Genomic DNA, 22,802 nt, shown 5'->3' on the forward strand with positions numbered 1-22,802 from the left:
AGGCATAACTTTTATTTTAGGAATAGGTGAAGTATCTCTTCTGCTACTGTTAATCATAATGAATTTACTTCAGTTTGGAAAAGGAAAAATGAGCATTTCAGAGTAATCTTAGTAAAGTGATATCTGTATTAAAAAAAATTTATTTTTGGCTGTGCCACACAACTTGTGGGATCTTAGTTCCCCGACCAGGGATAGAACCCAGGCCCTCCGCAGTGAAAGCACGGAGTCCTAAAGACTGGACTACCAGGGAATTCCCTGAAAATCTTTCATGACCTTTTAGCAGTCACTTTAATGGGAAAATTTTGGAAAATATAATATAGCACAATGGCATGAAATATGCCATTAGTTTTATGAAAAAAATTTAGTAAGACCTGCAGTAATTTCAAATCTTTTATTTGGGATTTTTTTTTAAAAGGAAAATCTGCACAAAAAAATAAACCTTGAATAGTTAAGTGTGTTTATTGAAATTAATGCAGGACTACATTATTCATTTGATTTTGATATTTGTAATTAAAAGTGATTTATTTTCTAGACACAGTGTTGGCAGGGCTTTTATTATGTGCAGTTACTAAAATAAACTATAAAATTTTGCCTGAAACACAAATACAATATAAGGTAGGTACTCCCAAGCTAGCCATTTTCTTTTAGTTTAGACTGTTTTTCCCAGGCTGACCTCAGCTAATGAATTTTTCCATCTGCCTAGCAACGTAGATATTGTGCTTTTTAATTAAGAAGGATTAGACCTCTAAGAGCCTGTAGAACAACCTGATCTTCCCTTTTCCTTGGTCACTAGTCAATATTTTAGACACGGGAGTTAATTAATATTTGTGAAAGTAGTAAATGAACTGTTCTGGTAAGGCAGCACACATTTAATGTTTGTTCCAATTTTGTCACCTGATATACTGCTGGAAAATTAACTTTGTTTTCCCCCAAAATCGGAAATAACCAAATTACCCACATCATTTAATAGCAACATTTGAAAAGAACTGGGCACGTGATTATTTTGACTGTTTCTTGGGATGATTGTGTTAAACTGATACCTATATATTCAAGCAGCACCTGGTAATCCCTGAACCTGTGAATATCTTACTACACATGGCAAAGAAGAGTTAAGGTTGCAAATGACATTAAAATTGCTAATTAGCCGACCTTAAAATAGAGAGGTTATCCTTTATTATCGAGGTGAGTCCAAGGTAATCACAAGTGTTCTTGAAAGTGGAGGAGGGTGGAAGAAATGAAGATCTGAGTACGCTATGTGAGAAGGACTTAACCCACCATTGCTGGCTTTGAAGATGTAAGAAGAGGACCTACAAGCCGAGAAATGCTGGGGGCCTCCAGAAGTAGGAAAAGGCAAGGAGACAAGGCAAGATTCTCCCTTAAAGCCTCTAAAAAGAATGGAATGCAGCCTTGTTGACACGGTGATTTTATTTTATTTTATTTTATTTATTCTTTAATTTATTTATTTTTATTTTTGGCTGTGTTGTGTCTTCATTGCTGCACGCGGGCTTTCTCTAGTTGCAGTGAGCGGGTACTCTTCGTTGCAGTGCGTGGGCTTCTCATTGCGGTGGCTTCTCTTGTTGTGGAGCATGGGCTCTAGGCGCACGGGCTTCAGTAGTTGTGGCTGGCGGGCTCTAGAGCGCAGGCTCAGTAGTTGTGGGGCACGGGCTTACTTACTCTGCGGCATGTGGGATCTTCCCAGACCAGGGCTCGAACCCATGTCCCCTGCATTGGCAGGCTGATTCTTAACCACTGCGCCATCAGGGAAGCCCTGACACGTTGCTTTTAGCCCAGTGAGATCCATGCCAGACTTTGGAACTACAGAACTGTAAGATAATAAATTTGTGTTGTTTTAAGAGGCTAAGTTTGTGATAATTTGTTACAGCAGCAATAGAAAACTAATAAAGCATGCATACAGGTTATTCCACAGGCCATTAGGCAAAAGCCTTTTGTTCAGACTGGAAATTCACAAACTAAGAGTGGAAGGGGGGAAGGGAGGACCAGGGAATCATTAAGTTAACGATTTTTCTCAGTATGTATTGATACATTTGTCAGGTACAGAGGTTACAATAATAGGAAAGAAAACACAACCCCCATCCATCCAGAGTTTATAGTCCAGTTTATGGTCTAATTTAACATGCCCCAAATTGAACTCCTGATCTTCCCTTTCAAATCTGTTCTTCCCAGGGGATCCCCATCTCAATAAACAGCAACCCCATACTTTCATTTCCTTAAGCAAAACTCACTGAAGTCATCCTTGATCTCTTTCTTTCTCTCAGACCCTACATCCATGTCATCAGCAAATCCTGTTGGCGCTACTTACAAAATATACCCTGAATCCAGTCACTTTTTCCGTCCCACTCTCACCTCCCTGATCTAAACTGCCATCATCTCTCTCTTGGATTACTGACTTGTCTCTTAATTGGATTTTCTGCTTCAGCCCTTTCCTTGCTACAGTCTTCGAGACACAGCAGCCATAGTGATCCTTAAAATGTGAGTCAGGTCAAGTAAAGTAACTCCCCAGCTCAAAACCATCCAAAGCTCCCCACCTCATTCAGAGTAAAACCCAAAGTCCTTATCCAGGACCTAGCTCCCTTGTGGTATATTACATAATTGCCCCTATTACCTACCTTCCTTTTAAGAGGATCACACATTCGACCCATTGCTATGCAAGTATACATTCTTCTCCCATTATCAGGATTGGCTGTGTGAGTTGCTTGAGCCAATGGAATGTGAGCAGAAAAAAGGACAGTGTGCCAGTGCCAAGGAGAAGATTCAGAAAGCATCACGCGGTTCTTAGTTCTCACTTTTTCTTCTGCCATGAAAGTAGTGTGTGTCAGATAGGCATTGCTCCTTCAGCCTGTGTCCCAGAATAAGACTTGAAGCAGCAACTCACCCACAGCCATAAGGCAGAACATGGGAAGAAATAAATGTTTGCTGTTGCATGTTACTGAGAGTTAAAGGGCATTTGTTACTACAGCAAAGCTGACTGCAGTGAGTCCCCTACATATGAACCTTCAGCTTGCAAACTTTCAAAGATGCGAACATGCCCCTGTATGCCAGCTGTTGTACTGTACTACTGTACTTTTCAAGGTACTGTACTGTAAGATTTAAAATGTTTTTTTTATTTTTTGTGTTTGTTTTTTTGTGTATTATTTGTGTGAAAAGTATTATAAACCTATTACAGTACAGTACTATATAGCCGATTGTGTTAGTTGGGTACCTAGGCTAACTCTGTTGGACTTGCGAACAAAATTGGACTTAAGAATGCGCTCTGGGGACAGAACTCATTTGTATGTAGGGGACTTACTGTAATATATACCCCCTTTACCTCTCTGATCAACTTCACCTCCTAGTCTTCCCCTCAATCACTCCACTCCAGCCATCTCGTGTTTTCTTAAAAGTGCCAAGCATACTCTTGCCCCAGAACCTTTACACTTACCATTCCCTCTGCCTGGAAATACCCCTTTTTCCCTAGATATCTGTATTTCTGGCTCCCTCCCTCCTCTTAGGTCTTTGCTCCAACGTTATTTAAGTGAGGTCTTCCCTGATTGTGACCTCCCACTCCTACACTCCCTCTCCCCTTCCTACTTGATTTTTCTCCTTAATAGTTATCACCATCTGAAGTACCAGTTATTTTGCTTCTTCCTTTGCTCTCTCCCCACTAGGACATAAGCTCTATCAGGGCAGGGGTTTTGCCTATTTTTTCTCAGCTGTATTCTTAACACCTAGGAAATCATCTGGCACATTATAGTCACTCAATAAATATTTGTGGAATACATAGTGGTGGTGGGGTGACCGTGTGTGTGTGTGTGTGTGCGTGCACATGTAGGGTGGGTTTGGGTGACCTTCACAGTGTTTTTGTGTATTTTAAGTCAAATACAGCTGAAATAGAGTATGGAGATGGGTACATTGATAAAGAATCTTCTGAGAAAACAGATTAGGTTCAATATTTGAAATTACACTAAGTCTGGGAAGTGGGATGAAGGACACTTGACAGGTTGAAATGTTGGATCAGAGCCGTCCATTGCACAACATTTAAAAAGTAGAAATTCCTTCATTGTCAGAATCATAAAATGCTGATTAAATAATAAAATCATACCTTTCCAGGTAAAGACAATACTTTTAAATAGCTTCATTTGTAATGAAACACAGTAAATATTTATCACTGAAATCCAAGGGATAGTCTCATACAAAGGTTAAGAGCATGGACACTGGAGCCAGACTGCTTGGGGTCACAACCTGACTCCACCATCCACAGTTTACACATCCCCTCAGGCAAATTACCTGACCTCTTGGGGCCTCTGTTTTCACATAATAAAATAAGCATGAATATCATAGTATTAATAAATAATTCCTAACACCCTACCCTGTGAGGTAGGTTTTATTATTATCCCCATTAGACAGATGAATACACTGAGGCTTAGAAAGTAAATAATTTGCCTAGGGTCACTAAGCTGGTAAAAAGTAGAGTCTGTTTTTAGCTCATGCAGCTCAATATCAAAAAAACAACGCAATCAAAAAATGGGCAGAAGACCTAAATAAACACTTCTCCAAAGAAGACATACAGATGGCCAAGAGGCACGTGAAAAGATGCTCAGCATCACTAATGATTAGAGAAATGCAAATCAAAACTACAATGAGAGATCACCTCACACGGGTCAGAATGGCCAATATCAAAAAATCTACAAACAATAAATGTTGGAGAGGGTGTGGAGAAAGGGAACCCTCTTGCACTGTTGGTGGGAACGTAAATTGATACAGCCACTGTGGAGAACAGTGCGGAGATTCCTTAAAAAACTAAAAATAGAGCTACCATATGACCCAGCAATCCCACTTCTGGGCATATACCCCGAGAAAACCATAATTCAAGAAGACACATGTACCCCAGTGTTCATTGCAGTACTATTTACAATAGCCAGGACATGGAAGCAACCTAAATGTCCATCGACAGATGAATGGACAAAGAAGATGTGGCACATATATACAATGGAATATTACTCAGCCATGAAAAGAAACGAAATTGGGTCATTTGTAGAGATGTGGATGGACCTAGAGCCTGTTATACATAGTGAAGTAAGTCAGAAAGCGAAAACAAATATATTAATGCATATATGTGGAATCTAGAAAAATGATACAGATGAACCAATTTGCAGAGCAGGAATAGAGATGCAGACATAGAAAATGAATGTGTGGACACAGAGGGGGAGGGGGAGTGGGATGAATTGGGAGATTAGGATTGACATATATATACTACCATGTGTAAAATACATAGCTAGTGGGAACCTGCTGTATAGCACAGGGAGGTCAGCTTGGTGCTCTGTGGTGATCTAGATGGGTGGGTTGGGGGGTGGGGGGTAGGAGGGAGGTCCAAGAGGGAGAGGATATATGTATACATATAGTTGATTCACTTCATTGTACAGCAGAAACTAACACAACATTGTAAAACAACCATACCCCAATAAAAAAAAAAGTATATTGAAAAAGAGTAGAGTCTGTTTTTAAACCCTGCTGGTCAGACTCCTGAAATCACACTCCTAATCATTTAACAAGATGGGACACAGCTGATCATTGAGGAGATGACAAGGATTTAGTGTCACAGCAGTGATCTCGGCCATACTATGTCCTGTCAGAATTGATGAGTAATTCCATAGCAAACGTTTGGAGGTATTCTCTGACAGTGCAAATAAGGACACAGTGGTTACATGTACATATGCTAGGACAAAAGTACTATTTAAATTATGTTATTTAAAAATTATGTATATGTGCACATTGTGAGTCTGTGTCTGCCCATGGACTTTAAGCCTGTGTTTTTAGCTGGGGCACCTGCCAGGGAGCTGGGCACAGGGCAGCGCAAAACAGCTCCCTGGAATGGAAACAGGAGCAGGAGGCAGGGGATCCAGTGTCCTCTCTTGTGGTTCCATGGCAGGGCCTGTGGCGGAAACCTTGAAGTGTTGGCAGGTCACCTCCTTGTGCTTCAGTTGAATGGCTCTGCTGGAATGGCAAAATCTCATTAGGAAGACTGTTGTTGCAATAAACCTGTGGTCACAGAACACCCATTCTGTGAAGATACATGTTGATTTAGCTGAGGGCAAAACTTAGAAAACATATTCTTATGTTTACTAAATGATAATGCTTACTATTTGAAACTGTAAACCAGAATTTACTAATGATTTTCTCTCTTTATGCAGCCTAAGTTAGAGCCATGGCTCCAAAACGTCAAAAACAAAAGAGCTCAAAACGTGGCAAAACTAAAATAACATTACCTGGTAGGATTGTTTTTTCATTAATGGGACTTTTATGGATTTAGTATTCGTACATATATTAGCAGCCAAAACGATCACGGTTTTATGTCTCAAATAAATGTTTTTGCTGTCATAAAGTCAAACACAAGTGGAATTCAAAACACGGGGATTTATTATTATTTTTATTCATTTCATTACAATATCAATTAAATGTCATATAATAAATGTCATAGCAAATATATCACTATGAGATAATTCTGTAAGAAAGACAATTATTCAGTTTCTATTTAATTATTCATAAAATAGCTTAAGTCCTCACTGTGTATTTGCCTTATGTTTTGTGTTTTAAGCCTTGGTAGAAGATTGTAGTAAACTAAGATACATATTTGACTCAAAAATGTAAATTTGACATCATTTTATTATATTCTAGTTAGTGAAGAAGCAGAACCTGTGAATATGGAGAGCATGGGTAAGTGGAAATACAGTTTAAAATTTACGTCCCCAGTTCTACAACAATTTAATATGCAATAAGCAAGTGAGAATATTACAGATTGAAATGATTGATCAAAATGTGCATGGACTAAAGTTACATCATGTCATTTGGAATATAAAATAAAATTTTTAAAGAAAAAATAAAAAGTAAGAGTGGAAGAGAGAATTTCAAACTGAGAAATAGACTTGGACCAAGAAGTCCCTTAAAAATCCAACATTGTATGATTATTGAGAGACCTTTTATAACTGTAAAGTGTGTTGTCTGCAAGTCATTACTTTTATTATAATAGTATTTTTCAAACTCTGATCATGGGCAATATTTATCTGTACGCTACAGTGGGGTTCCGCTATTTCAAGGAAAGAGGCTGATTTTTAAGCAAATAAACTAGAACTTAAACAACCGAACTAATATGGTTCCTACTTTTAGAGGCTAAATAATCTTATTCCAACAACTTTTATTTTTGTTGTTGTTGTTGAAACTTTTTCTCAGAGTTGCATTAGATGATGCACTTCATGTTTAGAAACAGAGGGGAAACAGTGAAGGTGGGGAGGAGGAATCTCTACAAGCCTTGCTGGTCATTGTAAAGATTTTGGCTTTTAGGATGGGGAGCTGTTGGCGGTATTTAAGCAGAGAGGTAACATGATCTGACTTTTTTTTTTTTTCTTAACATCTTTCTTGGAGTATAATTGCTTTGCAATGGTGTGTTAGTTTCTGCTTTATAACAAAATGAATCAGTTATACATATACATATATCCCCATATCCCCTCCCTCTTGCGTCTCCCTCCCTCCCACCCTCCCTATCCCACCCCTCTAGGTGGTCACAAAGCACCGAGCTGAACTCCCTGTGCTATGCGGCTGCTTCCCACTAGCTATCTATTTTACGTTTGGTAGTGTATATATGTCTATGCCACTCTCTCACTTTGTCCCAGCGTACCCTTCCCCCTCCCCGTATCCTCAAGTCCATTCTCTAGTAGGCCTGTGTCTTTATTCCTGTCTTGCCCCTAGGTTCTTCATGACATTTTTTTTTTTAGATTCCATATATATGTGTTAGCATATAGTATTTGTTTTTCTCTTTCTGACTTACTTCACTCTGTATGACAGACTCTAGGTCCATCCACCTCACTAAAAATAACTCAATTTCGTTTCTTTTTATGGCTGAGTAATATTCCATTATATATATGTGCCACATCTTCTTTATCCATTCATCTGTCGATGGACACTTAGGTTACTTCCATGTCCTGGCTATTGCAAATAGAGCTGCAATGAATATTGTGGTACATGAATCTTTTTGAATTATGGTTTTCTCAGGGTATATGCCCAGTAGTGGGATTGCTGGATCGTATGGTAGTTCTATTTTTAGTTTTTTAAGGAACCTCCATACTGTTCTCCATAGTGGCTGTATCAATTTACATTCCCACCAACAGTGCAAGAGGGTTCCCTTTCCTCCACACCCTCTCCAGTGTTTATTGTTTCTGGATTTTTTGATGATGGCCATTCTGATTGGTGTGAGGTGATACCTCATTGCAGTTTTGATTTGCATTTCTCTAATGATCAGTGATGTTGAGCATGCTTTCACCTGTTTGTTGGCAATCTGTATATCTTCTTTGGAGAAATGTCTACTTAGGTCTTCTGCCCATTTTTGGATTGGGTTGTTTGTTTTTTTGATGTTGCATGAGCTGCATGAGCTGCCTGTAAATTTTGGAGATTAATCCTTTGTCAGTTGCTTCATTTGCAAATATTTTCTCCCATTCTGAGGGCTGTCTTTTCATCTTATTTATGGTTTCCTTTGCTGTGAAAAAGCTTTTAAGTTTCATTAGGTCCCATTTGTTTATTTTTGTTTTTATTTCCATTTCTCTAGGAGGTGGGTCAAAAAGGATCTTGCTGTGATTTATGTCATAGAGTGTTCTGCCTGTGTTTTCCTCTAAGAGTTTTATAGTGTCTGGCTTTACATTTAGGTCTTTAATCCATTTTGAGTTTATTTTTGTGTATGGTGTTAGGGAGTGTTCTAATTTCATTCTTTTACATGTAGCTGTCCAGTTTTCCCAGCACCACTTATTGAAGAGGCTGTCTTTTCTCCACTGTATATATTCCTGCCTCCTTTATCAAAGATAAGGTGACCATAAATGCATGGGTTTATCTCTGGGCTTTCTATCCTGTTCCATTGATCTATATTTGCTTCTGTGCCAGTACCATACTGTCTTGATTGCTGTAGCTTTGTAGTATAGTCTGAAGTCAGGGAGCCTGATTCCTCCAGCTCCGTTTTTCTTTCTCAAGTTTGCTTTGGCTATTCGGGATCCTTTGTGTTTCCATACAAACTGTGAAATTTTTTGTTCTAGTTCTGTGAAAAATGCCAGTGGTAGTTTGAAAGGGATTGCATTGAATCTGTAGATTGCTTTGGGTAGTATAGTCATTTGCACAATGTTGATTCTTCCAATCCAAGAACATGGTATATCTCTCCATCTATTTGTATCGTCTTTAATTTCTTTCAAGGATCTCATTCAGATTTGACAGAGAAATTAAAACCTTTACAGACAAGCAAAAGCTAAGAGAATTCAGCACCACCAAACCAGCTTTACAACAAATGCTAAAGGAACTTCTCTAGGCAAGAAACACAAGAGAAGGAAAAGACCTACAATAACAAACCCAAAACAACTAAGAAAATGGTAATAGAAACATACATATCGATAATTACCTTAAATGTAAATGGATTAAACGCTCCAACCAAAAGACGTAGACTGGCTGAATGGATACATAAACAAGACCCATATATATGCTGTCTACAAGAGACCCACTTCAGACCTAGGGACACACACAGACTGAAACTGAGGGGATGGAAAAAGATACTCCATGCAAATGGAAATCAAAAGAAAGCTGGAGTAGCAATTCTCATGTCAGACAAAATAGACTTTAAAACAAAGACTATTACTAGAGACAAAGAAGGACACTACATAATGATCAAGGGATCAATCCAAGAAGAAGATATAACAATTGTAAATATTTATGCACCCAACATAGGAGCACCTCAATACATAAGGCAAATACTAACAGCTGTAAAAGGGGAAATCGACAGTAACACAATCATAGTAGGGGACTTTAACACCCCACTTTCACCAATGGACAGATCATCCAAAATGAAAATAAATCAGGAAACACAAGCTTTACATGATACATTAAACAAGATGGACTTAATTGATATTTATAGGACATTCCATCCAAAAACAACTGACTTATGTTTTTAAAGGGCCACCCTGGCTACTCTTTTGGGAATTGCAGGGGCAAAGACAGAGGCAGAGACTAGTTAGGAAGCTACTGCAACAATCTAGGAAAGAGATGATGGTGGCCAGGCCAAGGGAGCAAAGGGGCTGCAGGTGTGGAGTGTGAAGGCAGGGAGGTGGTGGGAGGATGTTAGCTCACAGTAAATGGCATTGGAGCCGGGTGTGCTGCCCAACAAATGTTTACTGAATTAATGAATGCACCACCCAGAATCTTGGGAGTTATCTTTGACTCCTTTCTCCCTGTCAACACCTCCTCACTTGCATCTAAACCATACCAAGTCCTGTCAATTCCACATCTAAAACATATCTCAAACCCATTCAATTCACATAATCTCCACATCTGCAACCTTAGCCTCCACATCCCTCATTTAGATTAGATCCTTAACCCCTAACCGGTATCCCTGCTTCCACTCAGCCTCCTTCAATGCATTCTGCACACAGAAACCCTTCTGACTTGGCTCTTTCCTGCTTAAACTCTCCCATGGCTTTTCTTTGTCCTTATAGTGGTCCTGGCTCCACCTTCCTCTCTGACCTTGTCTCTCTGTCCTTCACCTCCATCTACAGCTCATCAGCCTTACTTAGCACAAAACATACTGAATTTGTTCCTGCCTCAGGACCTTTGCTCTTGCTGCTCCCAATGCCTGGATAAGCCTTCCATGCAACTACCTCCTTCTTATCATTCAGATCCAGACTCCAATCTAATCTCTGCAAGAGGCCTTCCTTGAAGGCCTCTCTTTCACCTAGTACCCTATTTTATTGCCTTCATAGCACTTACCATAATTCTGAAGTTAAAGTACAGTCAATTCTCATTATTCATGGAAGTTCTATACAGTTGCTGCAAACGCTGAATTAGCAGATACTGAACCATTGCTCCTAGGGAAAATACAGGATTAGGTTCCTCCAAGCCTCTGGTCACAACATTTCATTAACCAATTAATACATAACCTTGTTTTATGTGTGTTTCTCTTTAAAGATGACTTATTTAATATATATTGCTAATTCATTAACATTGAACTCACAGCCAACAGCACTATAATTCATGCCTGACTGATGCTTATCTAATACACACGTTTTCTTGTAAAGCATATCACAGCCTTTTTGCACTTAGGAACACTAGACAGCACTTTACCAGTAAGCTTGGGGACCATTTTAAATAGGCAAATCACCAATACAAAGCACAAAAATGTGAAAAATGTGGTACTACACAGACAGTGGAAGGACACTGTTTGCAGTATGAGAGCACATGGAAGATGGTAGAGCGTCATCTTGTTTGACCTTACCTGGCAATGTGCACATCAGGCAATTCACATTTTTTGTCACTTTAAGCATGCCCACTAATGAACGTGAAAGTGCCACAACTATTGATCTTGGGATTACAAATGCATTTTAGCAAGTGAATTTGCAAATATAAAATTTATGAATGAGGATGGAGCATATATTTGTTTATGCATTTATAACACCTACCTATTTATATACATACCCACCCATGCTGGCCCTCCCTTGTGTGCGCTCTCTCTCTCTCTCTCTTTTTCTCTCTCTCTTTCTTTCACACACACAAGCTTCAGGGGAACAGAAACTCTTTCACCCCTCTACCCCAATGCCTATCTTGATACAGAATAAGCATTCAATAAATATTTGTTGGTTGATTGATTGAATAAATTGCTTTCCCTGTTCTTCCTGTTTAGACAGACCACCAACACTACCACCCTCCTTAGTTCTATGTTCTATCTCTCACCCTGTTTTCTCCTAGATAGCAATTGTCACCATTTGTCCTTATGTATTTCTGAGTGTATTTATCTATGTAATGTCCATCTCCCCCTCTAGATTGTATACCCTGCCACTAGCACCATGCTTTTCACGTAGTAGCTGCGTAGTAAATATTTCCTGACTAAATAATTAACTGGTAAGCAAATCCATGGACCTGAGAATGGGGCATGGTGGAGAGGTTTCAGCTGAAAGTAAATGGACTGAAAAATAGATATGAGTATGTTTCTTTAAGGAGAAAAAAAAAGAAAAAGAAATCTCAGCACTTTGTAGTGAGACTTGAGGGTAGGTTTTGACTTAGAATCCCCTTATTTTACAGCCTCTCTCTCTACCCTCAGACTCCCCTCAGGCAACACCAGGACCCTCTGACTTCCTTGCTGTGGGGTCCTGACATTGTCAGCTGTCACTCAGGACTCGTGGCTGTCATGCTGCAGGGGACTAGGTTTCCCTTTCCTACCAAGGAACCAAGGGAGCAATAGACTAGCTAAAAACTGTCTGCTAATTAAGGCAACGTCTGGAGGTTTCTAGAGAAGAGGTATGATTTTTACATGTAGTTAACATTTATGGAACAACAGCTTTCTGCCAGGCATACCCCTCTCATCCCTTTAGCTCTAGGAAGGAACATTACTGTGGCCATTACAAGATGGAGGTGCTGTGACTCCCAAAAGTTAAATAATTTACCCAAATTATAAGTCACACTTTAATACAGGTTAGAGTATCTGTGGTGTATTAATGGTCTATTGCTGCTATAACAAATTACCACAAATTTATTATCATACAATTTTAGAAATCAGGAGTCTGAAATTACTTTCACTGGGGTAAAGTCAAGGTGTTGGCAGTGCTGGTTCCTTCTGGAGGCTCTGAAGGGATAATCTGTTTTTTTACCTTTTTCACCTAATGGCTCCCTGTGTTCATTGACTCTTGGCCCCTTCCTCTGTCTTCAAAGCCAGCAGCATAACATCTTCTAATCTTTCTCTGGCACATGTCCTTCCTTGGCATTGACCCTCCTGCCTTCCTCTTATAAGGACCCTTGTGTTTACATTGGACTCACCTCTTGAGATCTTCCCGTCTCAAGATCCTGAACTTAATCACACCTGCAAGTCCCTTTTGGCATGTAAGGCAACATATTCACAGGTTTCAGAAATTAGGACATGGATATCTCTGGGGGGACATTATTCTGTTTACCACAAGTGATTAATAGCACAGTTTTTGGAATTAAACAGATGTGGTTTGAATCATAATTCTGCCACTTAATGACTGTGTGGCCCCAAACAACTTCACCTCTCTGGGCCTCTGCTTCCTTATCTGAAGAATGAGGTAGTGATACCTACTTCATGAGCTTGTTGCAGAAGTTAAATTAGGTAGTACATGCACATTTCCTTACAGAGGGCTGTCTCAAAGAAGGTTTGCATTTTACTGTTGTTACTATAAAAACAAAATACTATAAAGATAGAGAAATAGGGAATTCCCTGGCGGTCCAGTGGTTAGGACTCCGCACTTTCACTGACAAGGGCCCTTGTTCATTCCCTGGTCAGGGAACTAAGATCCCACAAGCTGCATGGCGCGGCCAAAAAAAAAGATAGAGAAATAGATCAGTGAATGAGAATAAGGAGTCCAAAACTATATTCACATATATATATGGTCGACTGATTTTCAACAAAAGTAAGTACAAAGGCAGTTCAATGGAGAAGAGATAGTCTTTTCAACAAATGATGCTGGAACAGTTGGATATTTACATGCAGAAAAGTGAACCTCAGTCCATATTGCACATCGTATACAAAAATTATCTCAAAATGGATCATAGACCTAAATATAAAACCAAATATTATAAAACTTCTAGAAGAAAACATAGGAGAAAAATCTTTGTGACCTTGGATTAGCAAAGATTTCCAATATACAACACCCCAAACTGTAACTCTTAAGAAATCTTTGCCTAATTGATTTTTCTTTTATGAAGTACTAGTCAGAAATATAAAGGAATGAGCTACTGCTACGTGCAGCAACATGAGTGAGTCTCAAAATAATTGTGCTGAGCAAAAGAAGACAAACAAACAAAAAGTATATGTTGTGCAATTTTTAAGGAAATGTGCATGGACTGCCTAAGTTAACTTCTGCAACAAGCTCATGAGGTAGGTATCACTACCTCATTCCTCAGATGAGGAAGCGGATGCCCAGAGAGGTGAGTTTTATAACTATTCCATAAAAAACAAACTACAAATCTATAGTAATAGAAAGCAGAGCAGTGGTTGCCTGGGAGTGAGGAGGGGTGCTGGGAGAAGTGGCAGGAGGAAACTTTTGGGGATTATGGATGTGTTCTTTATCTCCATTGTGATGATGGTTTCATGGGTAAATGCATATGTTTATCAAATTGTACACTTTAAATATATACAGTTTATTATTTATCAATTATATCTCAATAAAACTGTGGTTTTTTTTAAGTAAACAACAACCAAAATGCTAAAAAAATTGTATGGATGAAATGCATGGGGCTTATTTACATACTCTGTTTCAATATGCAGGACAACTGATGTGTGACCTATGATTTGTATTGCACTGGCCTCTTCCTTGTGCACACAGCAAGATTCCGAGCTAGTTAGTTATGTGGAACTTGAGTCTGTCTTTGGCTCCTGCTCTACCAGGCTACTAGGTGAATAACTGCCATTCACTGCATCCTGTACAGTGTATCTCTCTTTACCTCCCTGACTATCTGTGAAGGAGGAAGAGGACCATCTCCTGTGCTCTGCTGTGTTCACACTTTTGAGAGAAAGTATGGCCTGCTAGTTACAATGCAGGGACCTTGGTTTGGATCCTAGCTTCCCTATCCCTATTTCTAACTCCCAGCCCCCAACCTTGGATACCTTACTTGGACTCTGTTTTCTCAGCTAAAAAATGGAGACAATTATAGGAGCGGCCTCTGAATGTTGTTATGAAGAGTAAATGAATTAATAATCCATGTAATGTGCTTAGAATAGTGTCTGGCAGTAGGTGCTTCACAGAAGCTACTATAATTAACATGCTGTTATTTACTCACGCTGTTATTCACTCACTGCACTGGCCAGGCCCCCTATCCAGTAGGTCTTTCCCTCATGGCAGGCACTCCTGACCTTTGTAAGCAGGAGGCCCTGCAGCCCTTCTCCTCTGCTCCAACATCTTTCTCACCCTCCTGGACCACTCTGCTGGAGGCACAACTGAGCCCAGAGCCCATCTCATCGCTAATCACCAGAGCCTCATTGTTATATACCTACAGTGCTGTCTTCAGTGCAGGCCTCAAAGCCTAAATAACAACAATTCTTACACTGAATTTAGCCAGAGACCCTTGGGGTGGCCAGTAGCGTCAGGCCTTGCTCTGTTTAGTTTGGCCATTGTTCAGGTAGGGCACGGAGGTACTGGACTCTAGGAGTTCTGTGTAGTCTATTGTCTACTAGTTGCCTGCAGTTATTACTGATTCCCGACCCCAGCCAGAAACAGGCTACTACTACTGCTAACTTCTAGATAAAGGAACGTTAGAGCCTCTATTAAAGTTGCCTTGAAAAAGCCCAAGTAGTGTAAAAGGATTATTTTTATGACAGATATCCAGCCAGTAGGATTTGCAGTATGTTTGGCGGGAGCAGGTGACATAGAACGCCATCTCTGTCAGTGTCCTTCCAATTCCTTGGCGGGTAGGAAGCTTCCTGGTCTCTGTGAGCACCTCTGTTTATGAAGGGCAGCCGCCTCCGTTTCGGCTCCAGCTCCGTGTGGGTCTCACAGTTCCACCTAGCGGTTTTCCAAGACAAAACGCCAAGGGCTCTCATGCATCGGACACTCTACAAATTACGGCTGGCAGTATGATTTTAAAGGATAACTTGCATGTGAATCAAGTCAGCAGTTGTTTTGGGGCAGACCCCGAGGCTGTGGCTGCCCTGCGTCACCTCCGCCTCACCACCAACCAGGATCTGGGCCCTGAGGTCCCCCCCGAAGGCGTGCTGGGGGCCCTGCTCTGCGTGAAGCTCTGGAGACCCCACCCCCACCCCCGCATCCCAGGCGCCAGAACACTGCTTCCTGTCATAAGCACCCCCGGGATCCTGCGTGCCCTCTGGCCCTGGACCGTCCCGTCCCTGACACCCGGACAGTTCCCGCAGGCGCGTGGAGAGCGGCTCATCCCGCCAGCCGCACTTGCTGCCGCCCTCTAACCCCAAGATCCCCACCCCTAACCCCCCAATAAATATGATCTGAAGCAAACAAACAACAACAACAACAACAACAAAAAACCAGTTGCCTTTGAGCATCCCCTACATGCAGGTGTTAGGGTTAGTATTTTAAGGGGAGATAAAAATGGGCAATTTGTCCCTAATTTACGAACCACTTGTATTCCAAATGTTTGTTTATTATGCCAACTGATTGCAATTTGGAATATATTTCCATATATAACCAGTGTTTATGCATAGAGTCACTAATAATCACCTGAATAATCGTATCATAGAGCTTCCAGGGAGAGGGGTCAATGTTTCTGTGGGAAAATAAGCTCAAAATTCCTACTTGAGAGGCTGCATGCACTTTTCCCCTCGATGACGCACCTGTTGAGCAGTGGGAGGGAGGATGTTGGGACATCCAGGTGTGGGGGGCCTGGAGAGGATGGGAGTGGGTTCTGGGGCCCCCGGAGCATAGAGTTGGGGGAGGGAGTTCTGGGGATAAATGCAGAACTGAACCTGCGGTGGTAGAAGCTGATGGTGATAAAAAGGATAAGAAAAATGAGAAGTAGGATTGAGAGAGAAGATTGAGGCAAAACGATACCTTGTCTTCTTCCATCCGCTGTCCCAGGGCTTGCTGCTGCTGCCCAGGACTGACCTGGGGTGAGGGGCAAAGGGACAGGAAGAACAGGAGTGGAAGCCTGTTGAACCTCCCCTCCCTCCTATTTTGAGGGCAATTCTGGGACTGGGGAGCCAGAGGAGGGAAGAGGGATTCCCTACCTCACCTTCCTCCCCAGTTCCAGCTTTACTAATACAACCTAATTGGAAAGTCAGTAGCTTTAAAGTGTGAAGAACTAGGGCTTCCCTGGTGGCGCAGTGGTTAAGAATCCGCCTGGCAATGCAGGGGACACGGGTTCGAGCCCTGGTCCAGAATGATCCCACGTGCCGCGGAGCAACTAAGCTCATGCACCACAACTACTGAAGCCCGCTCGCCTAGAGCCCATGCTCCGCAGCAAGAGAAGCCACCACAATGAGAAGTCCACGCACCACAACGAAGAGTAGCCCCCGCTCGCCGCAACTAGAGAAAGCCTGTACGCAGCAACGAAGACCCAACGCAGGCAAAAATAAAATAAATTTACTTTTTAAAAAAAGTATGAAGAACTGAATGACAAGTTTGACTGAAAAAGAGCCCTAGGGAGCAGAGGTACCTATCTAGGGTCAAGGGAAGGTTTCTTTAAAATGGGAGACCATTGAGCAAATCAGCATGCTGAGGGCAAACAGCACAGAGGTAGGAAAGGTTGATGGGAGAGGAAGAGTTGATGGGCTGAGAAAGGTGGAGAGGGGCAGGCAGGTCTTCGAACTGGAGGGAAAGGCAGAAAGGCGTGGCCTGTGCTGATGAGCTGGTGGACAGGGCTGCGGGACATCACAGGATTCTTTGCTGTACAGACACAGAATTTTCTCTGTGAGAGGAAGCAGGGTCACCTGGTGAGAGAGAGCAACAGGTGAAGGGGTGAGGGAGGAGGTGTTTTAGGAGAGCAATACAGGTTTGATAGAGCCTAAAATGGTGATAATATCTTTGAACCAATAATTTCACTTTTAAAACCTATCCTGGGAAAATAATTTGAAAAAGAACAGTTACAGGTATATGTATAACTGAAAAAAAAATATGAACTGCTATTTTCAACTGTGATTCAGGCCATTTCTGTACATTCTCATCATATATAACTGTCTTCATTAGATCTTAAGTATTAGTTTTGAGAATTTGACCTTTGTCTTCTTTCAGATTTAAAATATAATGTTAAACCACACACAAAAAATTTTTTTTAAAACCTATCCTAAGAAAATAATTTGAAATGTGATAAAAGTTTATAACCTATATATTTGTTTGTAGAGTTATTTATAATCACTAGAAACAAATGAGAAAAAATATAATGCTTACCAACAACAGAATGGTTAAAAATTATGCTATAGAATTACATTAATTTAAAATGATGCATTAGAAAAATTATATAATGTCATAGTAAAATTCTAGTGACATAATGGTAAGTATGAAAGGCAGGATTTAGAATTTCATTTAAGATACTATATATGGAGTGACTGGAAGGAAATAGAGCAAACGATTAATAGAGGTTCTCTCTTGAGAGATAGAATTATGGGTAATTGTTATTTTCATCTTTTTATCTTTTTGACATTTAAAAAAATTTTTTTATTTTATATTGGAGTATAATTGATTTACAATGCTGTGTTTCAGGTGTACAGCAAAGTGATTCAGTTATACATACACATACAGCTATTCTTTTTCAGATTTTTTTCCCATTGAGGTTATTATAGAATATTGAGTACAGTTCCCTGTGCTATACAGTAGGTCCTTGTTGGTTATCTATTTTAAGTATAGTAGTGTATATATGTTAATTCCAAACTCCCAGTTTATCCCTCCCTGCCGCCACATTTCCCCTTTTGTAACCATAAGTTTGTTTTCTAAGTCTGTGAGTCTGTTTCTGTTTTGTAAATAAGTTCATTTGTTGACATTTTTTATAATGGATAAACTTACTTTAAAAATATGAACAATGATTTTAAAATCTTTTAAAATTTTAACCAAGGCAATTATTTAAAGCAAACAATCGCATGTTGCCTAGTGTTAATATTTTAAATGGTTATATTTATGTCCAAATTCCACTTTGCCTTTCCCAGGTCATCCAGAAATTTATCCTTTAGTGTTAACTAACAAGACGCAGGAGATATTTAACTGCAGAATAGATGAAGATGTCACAGATGAACAGCCTTATAAACTTATCAAAAAAGAAGATATTTTTGCAGACTTTGAAAACAGAGCTGCAGTATCTGATTTCTATCCAGTCAAAAAAATTATTCAGGTAAGTACAGTATCCCTCTTTACTTTTCAGTCCTACCTCAAGAGGTTCCTGATACATAATCACAAAAGTTGGAGAGATTTCTGAGTTCAAATCTGGCATTTCCCATTACTTTGGGCAAATGCTAGCTTGCCCATGCCTCCTTGGGAATCCTTCTTGATGACCTTTTGTGAAAAGCAAACTCCTACCTGTGACATTTTGTCTTATTCCACACCCAGAAAAGCTCATCCTTGCCCAATTTTAACTAGAAAGGGAACCTACACTTATTTTCCCATACTGCTTTAATTATTTAATTCACAATTTTAGTCCTGATTTGTCTGCAAACATGCTACAGAGCACAATACCAAATAAAAGGAATGCTTCCTTTTTTTCCTGTTAGAAATAAAATTGCATGGTAAATTTCCCTGGACGCATTGTGTTTTAAGAGCTTTTGTAAGTTAATAAAATAACTTTGCAATTTGGGGTTATTAACCATAGGTTAGCACTATGGTTATCTTCTATGATTGATTGATTAAAGAAATATTAATTTTGTGTCGATATCTGAATAAACGGAATGACTACTGAACATTAACCTTCTTCTTTGATTATATTTTTGTAGGAATATCCTGGAGATGAGCTTCTCCTTGTTTACGACAAAGACTTCAAATATGGACTTAACTTTTATCTTATTGGAACTGAAGAGGGCAAGGAAAACTATTTAAATGTAAGCACACCCTAAGCAATCTGTTGATTGTCAGAAAGAAGTGGTACCTCTGGGGACACCCCAGACATGGTCATCATTATTCTTGTTCAGCTCTGATTCCCTGGAGCCTAGAGTAGGTGGGCTAAGGGTGAGCTAACTCAGACATCTCGGGGTAGCAGATACTCTACTTATTTGCCCTTCATTTACCCAGTGGGAATGGAAACAACAAATCTGGAGTACCACTGCTCTCGGCCATTCCTTGGCCCATATTCCTGCTTCTCCTCTTGCCATCACCATGACTTTGGGTAAGCTACTGAATCTCTCATCTGCAAAACAGTGGCACCAATAGGGCTGTTGTGAAGATTAAATGGGCTGATGCAGGTAAAGCCCTTTGTATAGTGCCTGGCACAAAGCTAAGTGCTCCATAAATTTTTGCTATGATTATTTAAAAGCAAAATTTTTAAAGGACAACTTGGTCAGTGGGCAATTGAGGGGAACAGGGTGTCAAATATAAGCAGAAAATAAAAGAATGGTAGTTTCCAAGGAAAGGAAGTCAGTTCACCTTTGGGGTGTTGCGTTCAAAGTGGTCATGAAAGGCAACAGGTTTCTGACACTTGCCTTCCGGTCTGGCATCCTCATGGGGAGGTTTGGTCAAACTGAGGGAGACAGAGGGGTTTGTGTGGTTGTCCAATAAGCAAGAAAAATAAAGGAAAGCCATAGAATTTTAAAATACCGAACACTTTTTACATTTGAAATAATTTCTCAGTTAGCCTTAACATTTTCAGTTTTATTTTTATGATTGCTTTTTTCTGTGTTTTAATTTTTTTATTATGGTGAAATATTTCAAGTGTATAGAAAAGCACAGATGATGAAACAAATATCTATACAGTCACCACTCAGAATTAACAAATGTTAATATTTTATCATATTTACTTCAAATTGTTTTGAAAGGAAATAAAATATAAGAGATAATGTTTCACTCCCTCTTATATCCTCCTTAATTCAATTTTTCTAACTCCTCTCTATAAGGAACTATTATTCTAAGGTTGTTATATAGTCTTCTGTCCATGGTTTCATACTGTTACCATGCATGTATGCTCCACAAATAATACATTTTACTGTTTTATTCATTTAAAATTTACATAAAATTATATTATACAACTTGTTTTGCAACTTTGTTTTTCACCAAATTGTAAAATTCTAGGATCTGTTCATGTTAATACATTTAGAATCATATACATGTAGATTGAGTTTGTTCATTGCAACTGTTTTATGAGATTTTATCTTCTGACTATACCACAATGTATCAACCCTTTTCCCTATTGATATTCATTTGGTTGCCCATTTTTTCACTATTATGAATCAAGTAGCAGTGAACATCTATATATCTATATCTGTATCTGTATCTATATCTTTATCTGTCTGTATATCTTCTTGTGGACATCTTGGTTTAAAAAACATTTGCTCTTTATAATTTAATGGATATCATATTTATTCATACATATAATCGTCTCATCAGAAAAACATTTCATTAAATCAGAGAAAATTAGCTTTGTATTTTATCAAGCTTTAGCATTCCATATTCTTAAAGGCATACAGTAAATGCTTTTTGCTCATCACACATCTTTTCCTTTTTTTCCTCTCCCCTCTTGATTCTTTCATCTTCTTTCTATATCCTTGATCTCTTTCTTTTTTGTCATTCTTCCTTTTTTTTTTGCATAGTTTCCTTCTCATAGTTGAAAAGCATGAACCAACAAAGAAGAAAAATAATAAGGAAGCGCTTAATGAATTTATATAAAAGCAAAGTTTATTGCAAAATATACATGTGTAATTATAACCTAAATTTGGTAATATGTATATATATTTTGCTGAACTTAGCTCTTTTTTTTAAATTGAAATATGGTTGATTTACAGTGCTGTGTTAGTTTCAGGTGTACAGCAACGTGATTCAGTTTTATATACATATGTGTATATATATATATATATATATATATATATATATATATATTCTTTTTCAGATTCTTTTCACTTATAGGTTATTACAAAATACTGAGTAGAGTTCCCTGTGCTGTACAGTAGGTCCTTGTTGGTTATCTATTTTATATACATTAGTGTGTATATGTTAATCCCACCTCCTAATTTATTCCTCCCCCCCTTTCCCTTTGGTAACCATAGGTGTTTTTTCTGGTAATATATTTTATTTTATTTTATTTTTTAATATGTTATTTTTTTAAATTTTATTATTATTTATTTTATTTATTTATTTTTGGCTGCGTTGGGTCTTTATTGCTGCATGCGGGCTTTCTCTAGTTGCGATGAGCAAGGGCTACTCTTCGTTGTGGTGCACGGGCTTCTCATTGCGGTGGCTTCTCTTGTTGCGGAGCATGGGCTCTAGGCGTGCGGGCTTCACTTGTGGCTCACAGGCTCTAGAGCGCAGGCTCAGTAGTTGTGGCGCACAGGCTTAGTTGCTCCATGGCATGTGGGATCTTCCCAGCCCAGGGCTCGAACCTGTGTCCCCTGCATTGGCAGGCGGTTTCTTCACCACTGTGCCACCAGGGAAGCCCTGGTAATATATTTTAGAATCCTATTTATTTTACTGCAGCCTCCAGAAGTTCCAGAAGAACAAGAAGAATATAAAGAGCATATTCCTGAAGATATATATATTTATAAGCCACCTATCTGTAAACCATGGGTTTCTCTGGGCAGTGAAAAAGAAATTGAGGAAGAATTGGTTAAAGAATCCACAAAAGAGGTCAGCAGCTTGAATATGATGTCTAACCGTCACCTCCCTGTAGCTGAGCAACACGTATCCCCGAGGGATCAGTGTGGTTTGCTGGGTTTGCTGCGGGGATATGGCTTTTTTTGATAGAAGAATGGTCACTGTCTTGGGGGTGTTATGGGCTGGACTGTGTCTCCCTCCAAAAGATAAGCTGAAGTCCTAAACCCCAGTACCTCAGAAAGGAAATAAGGGGAGTTTTATCCAATACGGCAGGTGTCGTTATAAGAAGACGCTCTTGTGAAAACATAGAGACACAGGGAGAACACCATGGAAGACGGAGGCAGAAATTGGAGTGATGTATCACAAGCCAAGCAACACCTAGGATTGCTGGCCATCACATCAGAAGCTGGGAGCAGGCAGGGAACAGATTCCGCCTCAGAAGGAACCAAACCTCCAACACCTTAGTTCAGACTTCCAGCCTCCACAACCAAGAGAGAATAAATTCCTGTTGTTTTAAGCTACCTACCTAGTCTGTGGTATGTGGGTACAGCAGCCCTAGGAAACTAACCAAGTGGCATTCCCAGACCAGCC

The 22,802-nt window shown here is 39.6% G+C and overlaps 1 protein-coding gene across 3 annotated transcripts in view; it reads left to right on the forward strand.

Annotated features, from left to right (window-relative positions):
• The window catches only part of DNAI3 (dynein axonemal intermediate chain 3), a 103,173-nt gene that overhangs the window by 13,472 nt on the left and 66,899 nt on the right, over positions 1 to 22,802 (forward strand). For all 3 annotated transcript variants that reach the window (XM_036870826.1, XM_036872276.1, XM_036871519.1), the window contains 5 exons: positions 6,189 to 6,266; positions 6,673 to 6,711; positions 18,632 to 18,813; positions 19,409 to 19,513; positions 22,095 to 22,244. In XM_036870826.1, coding sequence (XP_036726721.1) covers positions 6,203 to 6,266; positions 6,673 to 6,711; positions 18,632 to 18,813; positions 19,409 to 19,513; positions 22,095 to 22,244 — 540 coding nt within the window. In that variant the 5' untranslated portion in view covers positions 6,189 to 6,202. The remainder of the gene's footprint in view (positions 1 to 6,188; positions 6,267 to 6,672; positions 6,712 to 18,631; positions 18,814 to 19,408; positions 19,514 to 22,094; positions 22,245 to 22,802) is intronic.

The sequence above is a fragment of the Balaenoptera musculus genome, chromosome 1, assembly GCF_009873245.2.
Source record: "Balaenoptera musculus isolate JJ_BM4_2016_0621 chromosome 1, mBalMus1.pri.v3, whole genome shotgun sequence".
Classification (NCBI taxonomy): Eukaryota; Metazoa; Chordata; class Mammalia; order Artiodactyla; family Balaenopteridae; genus Balaenoptera; species Balaenoptera musculus.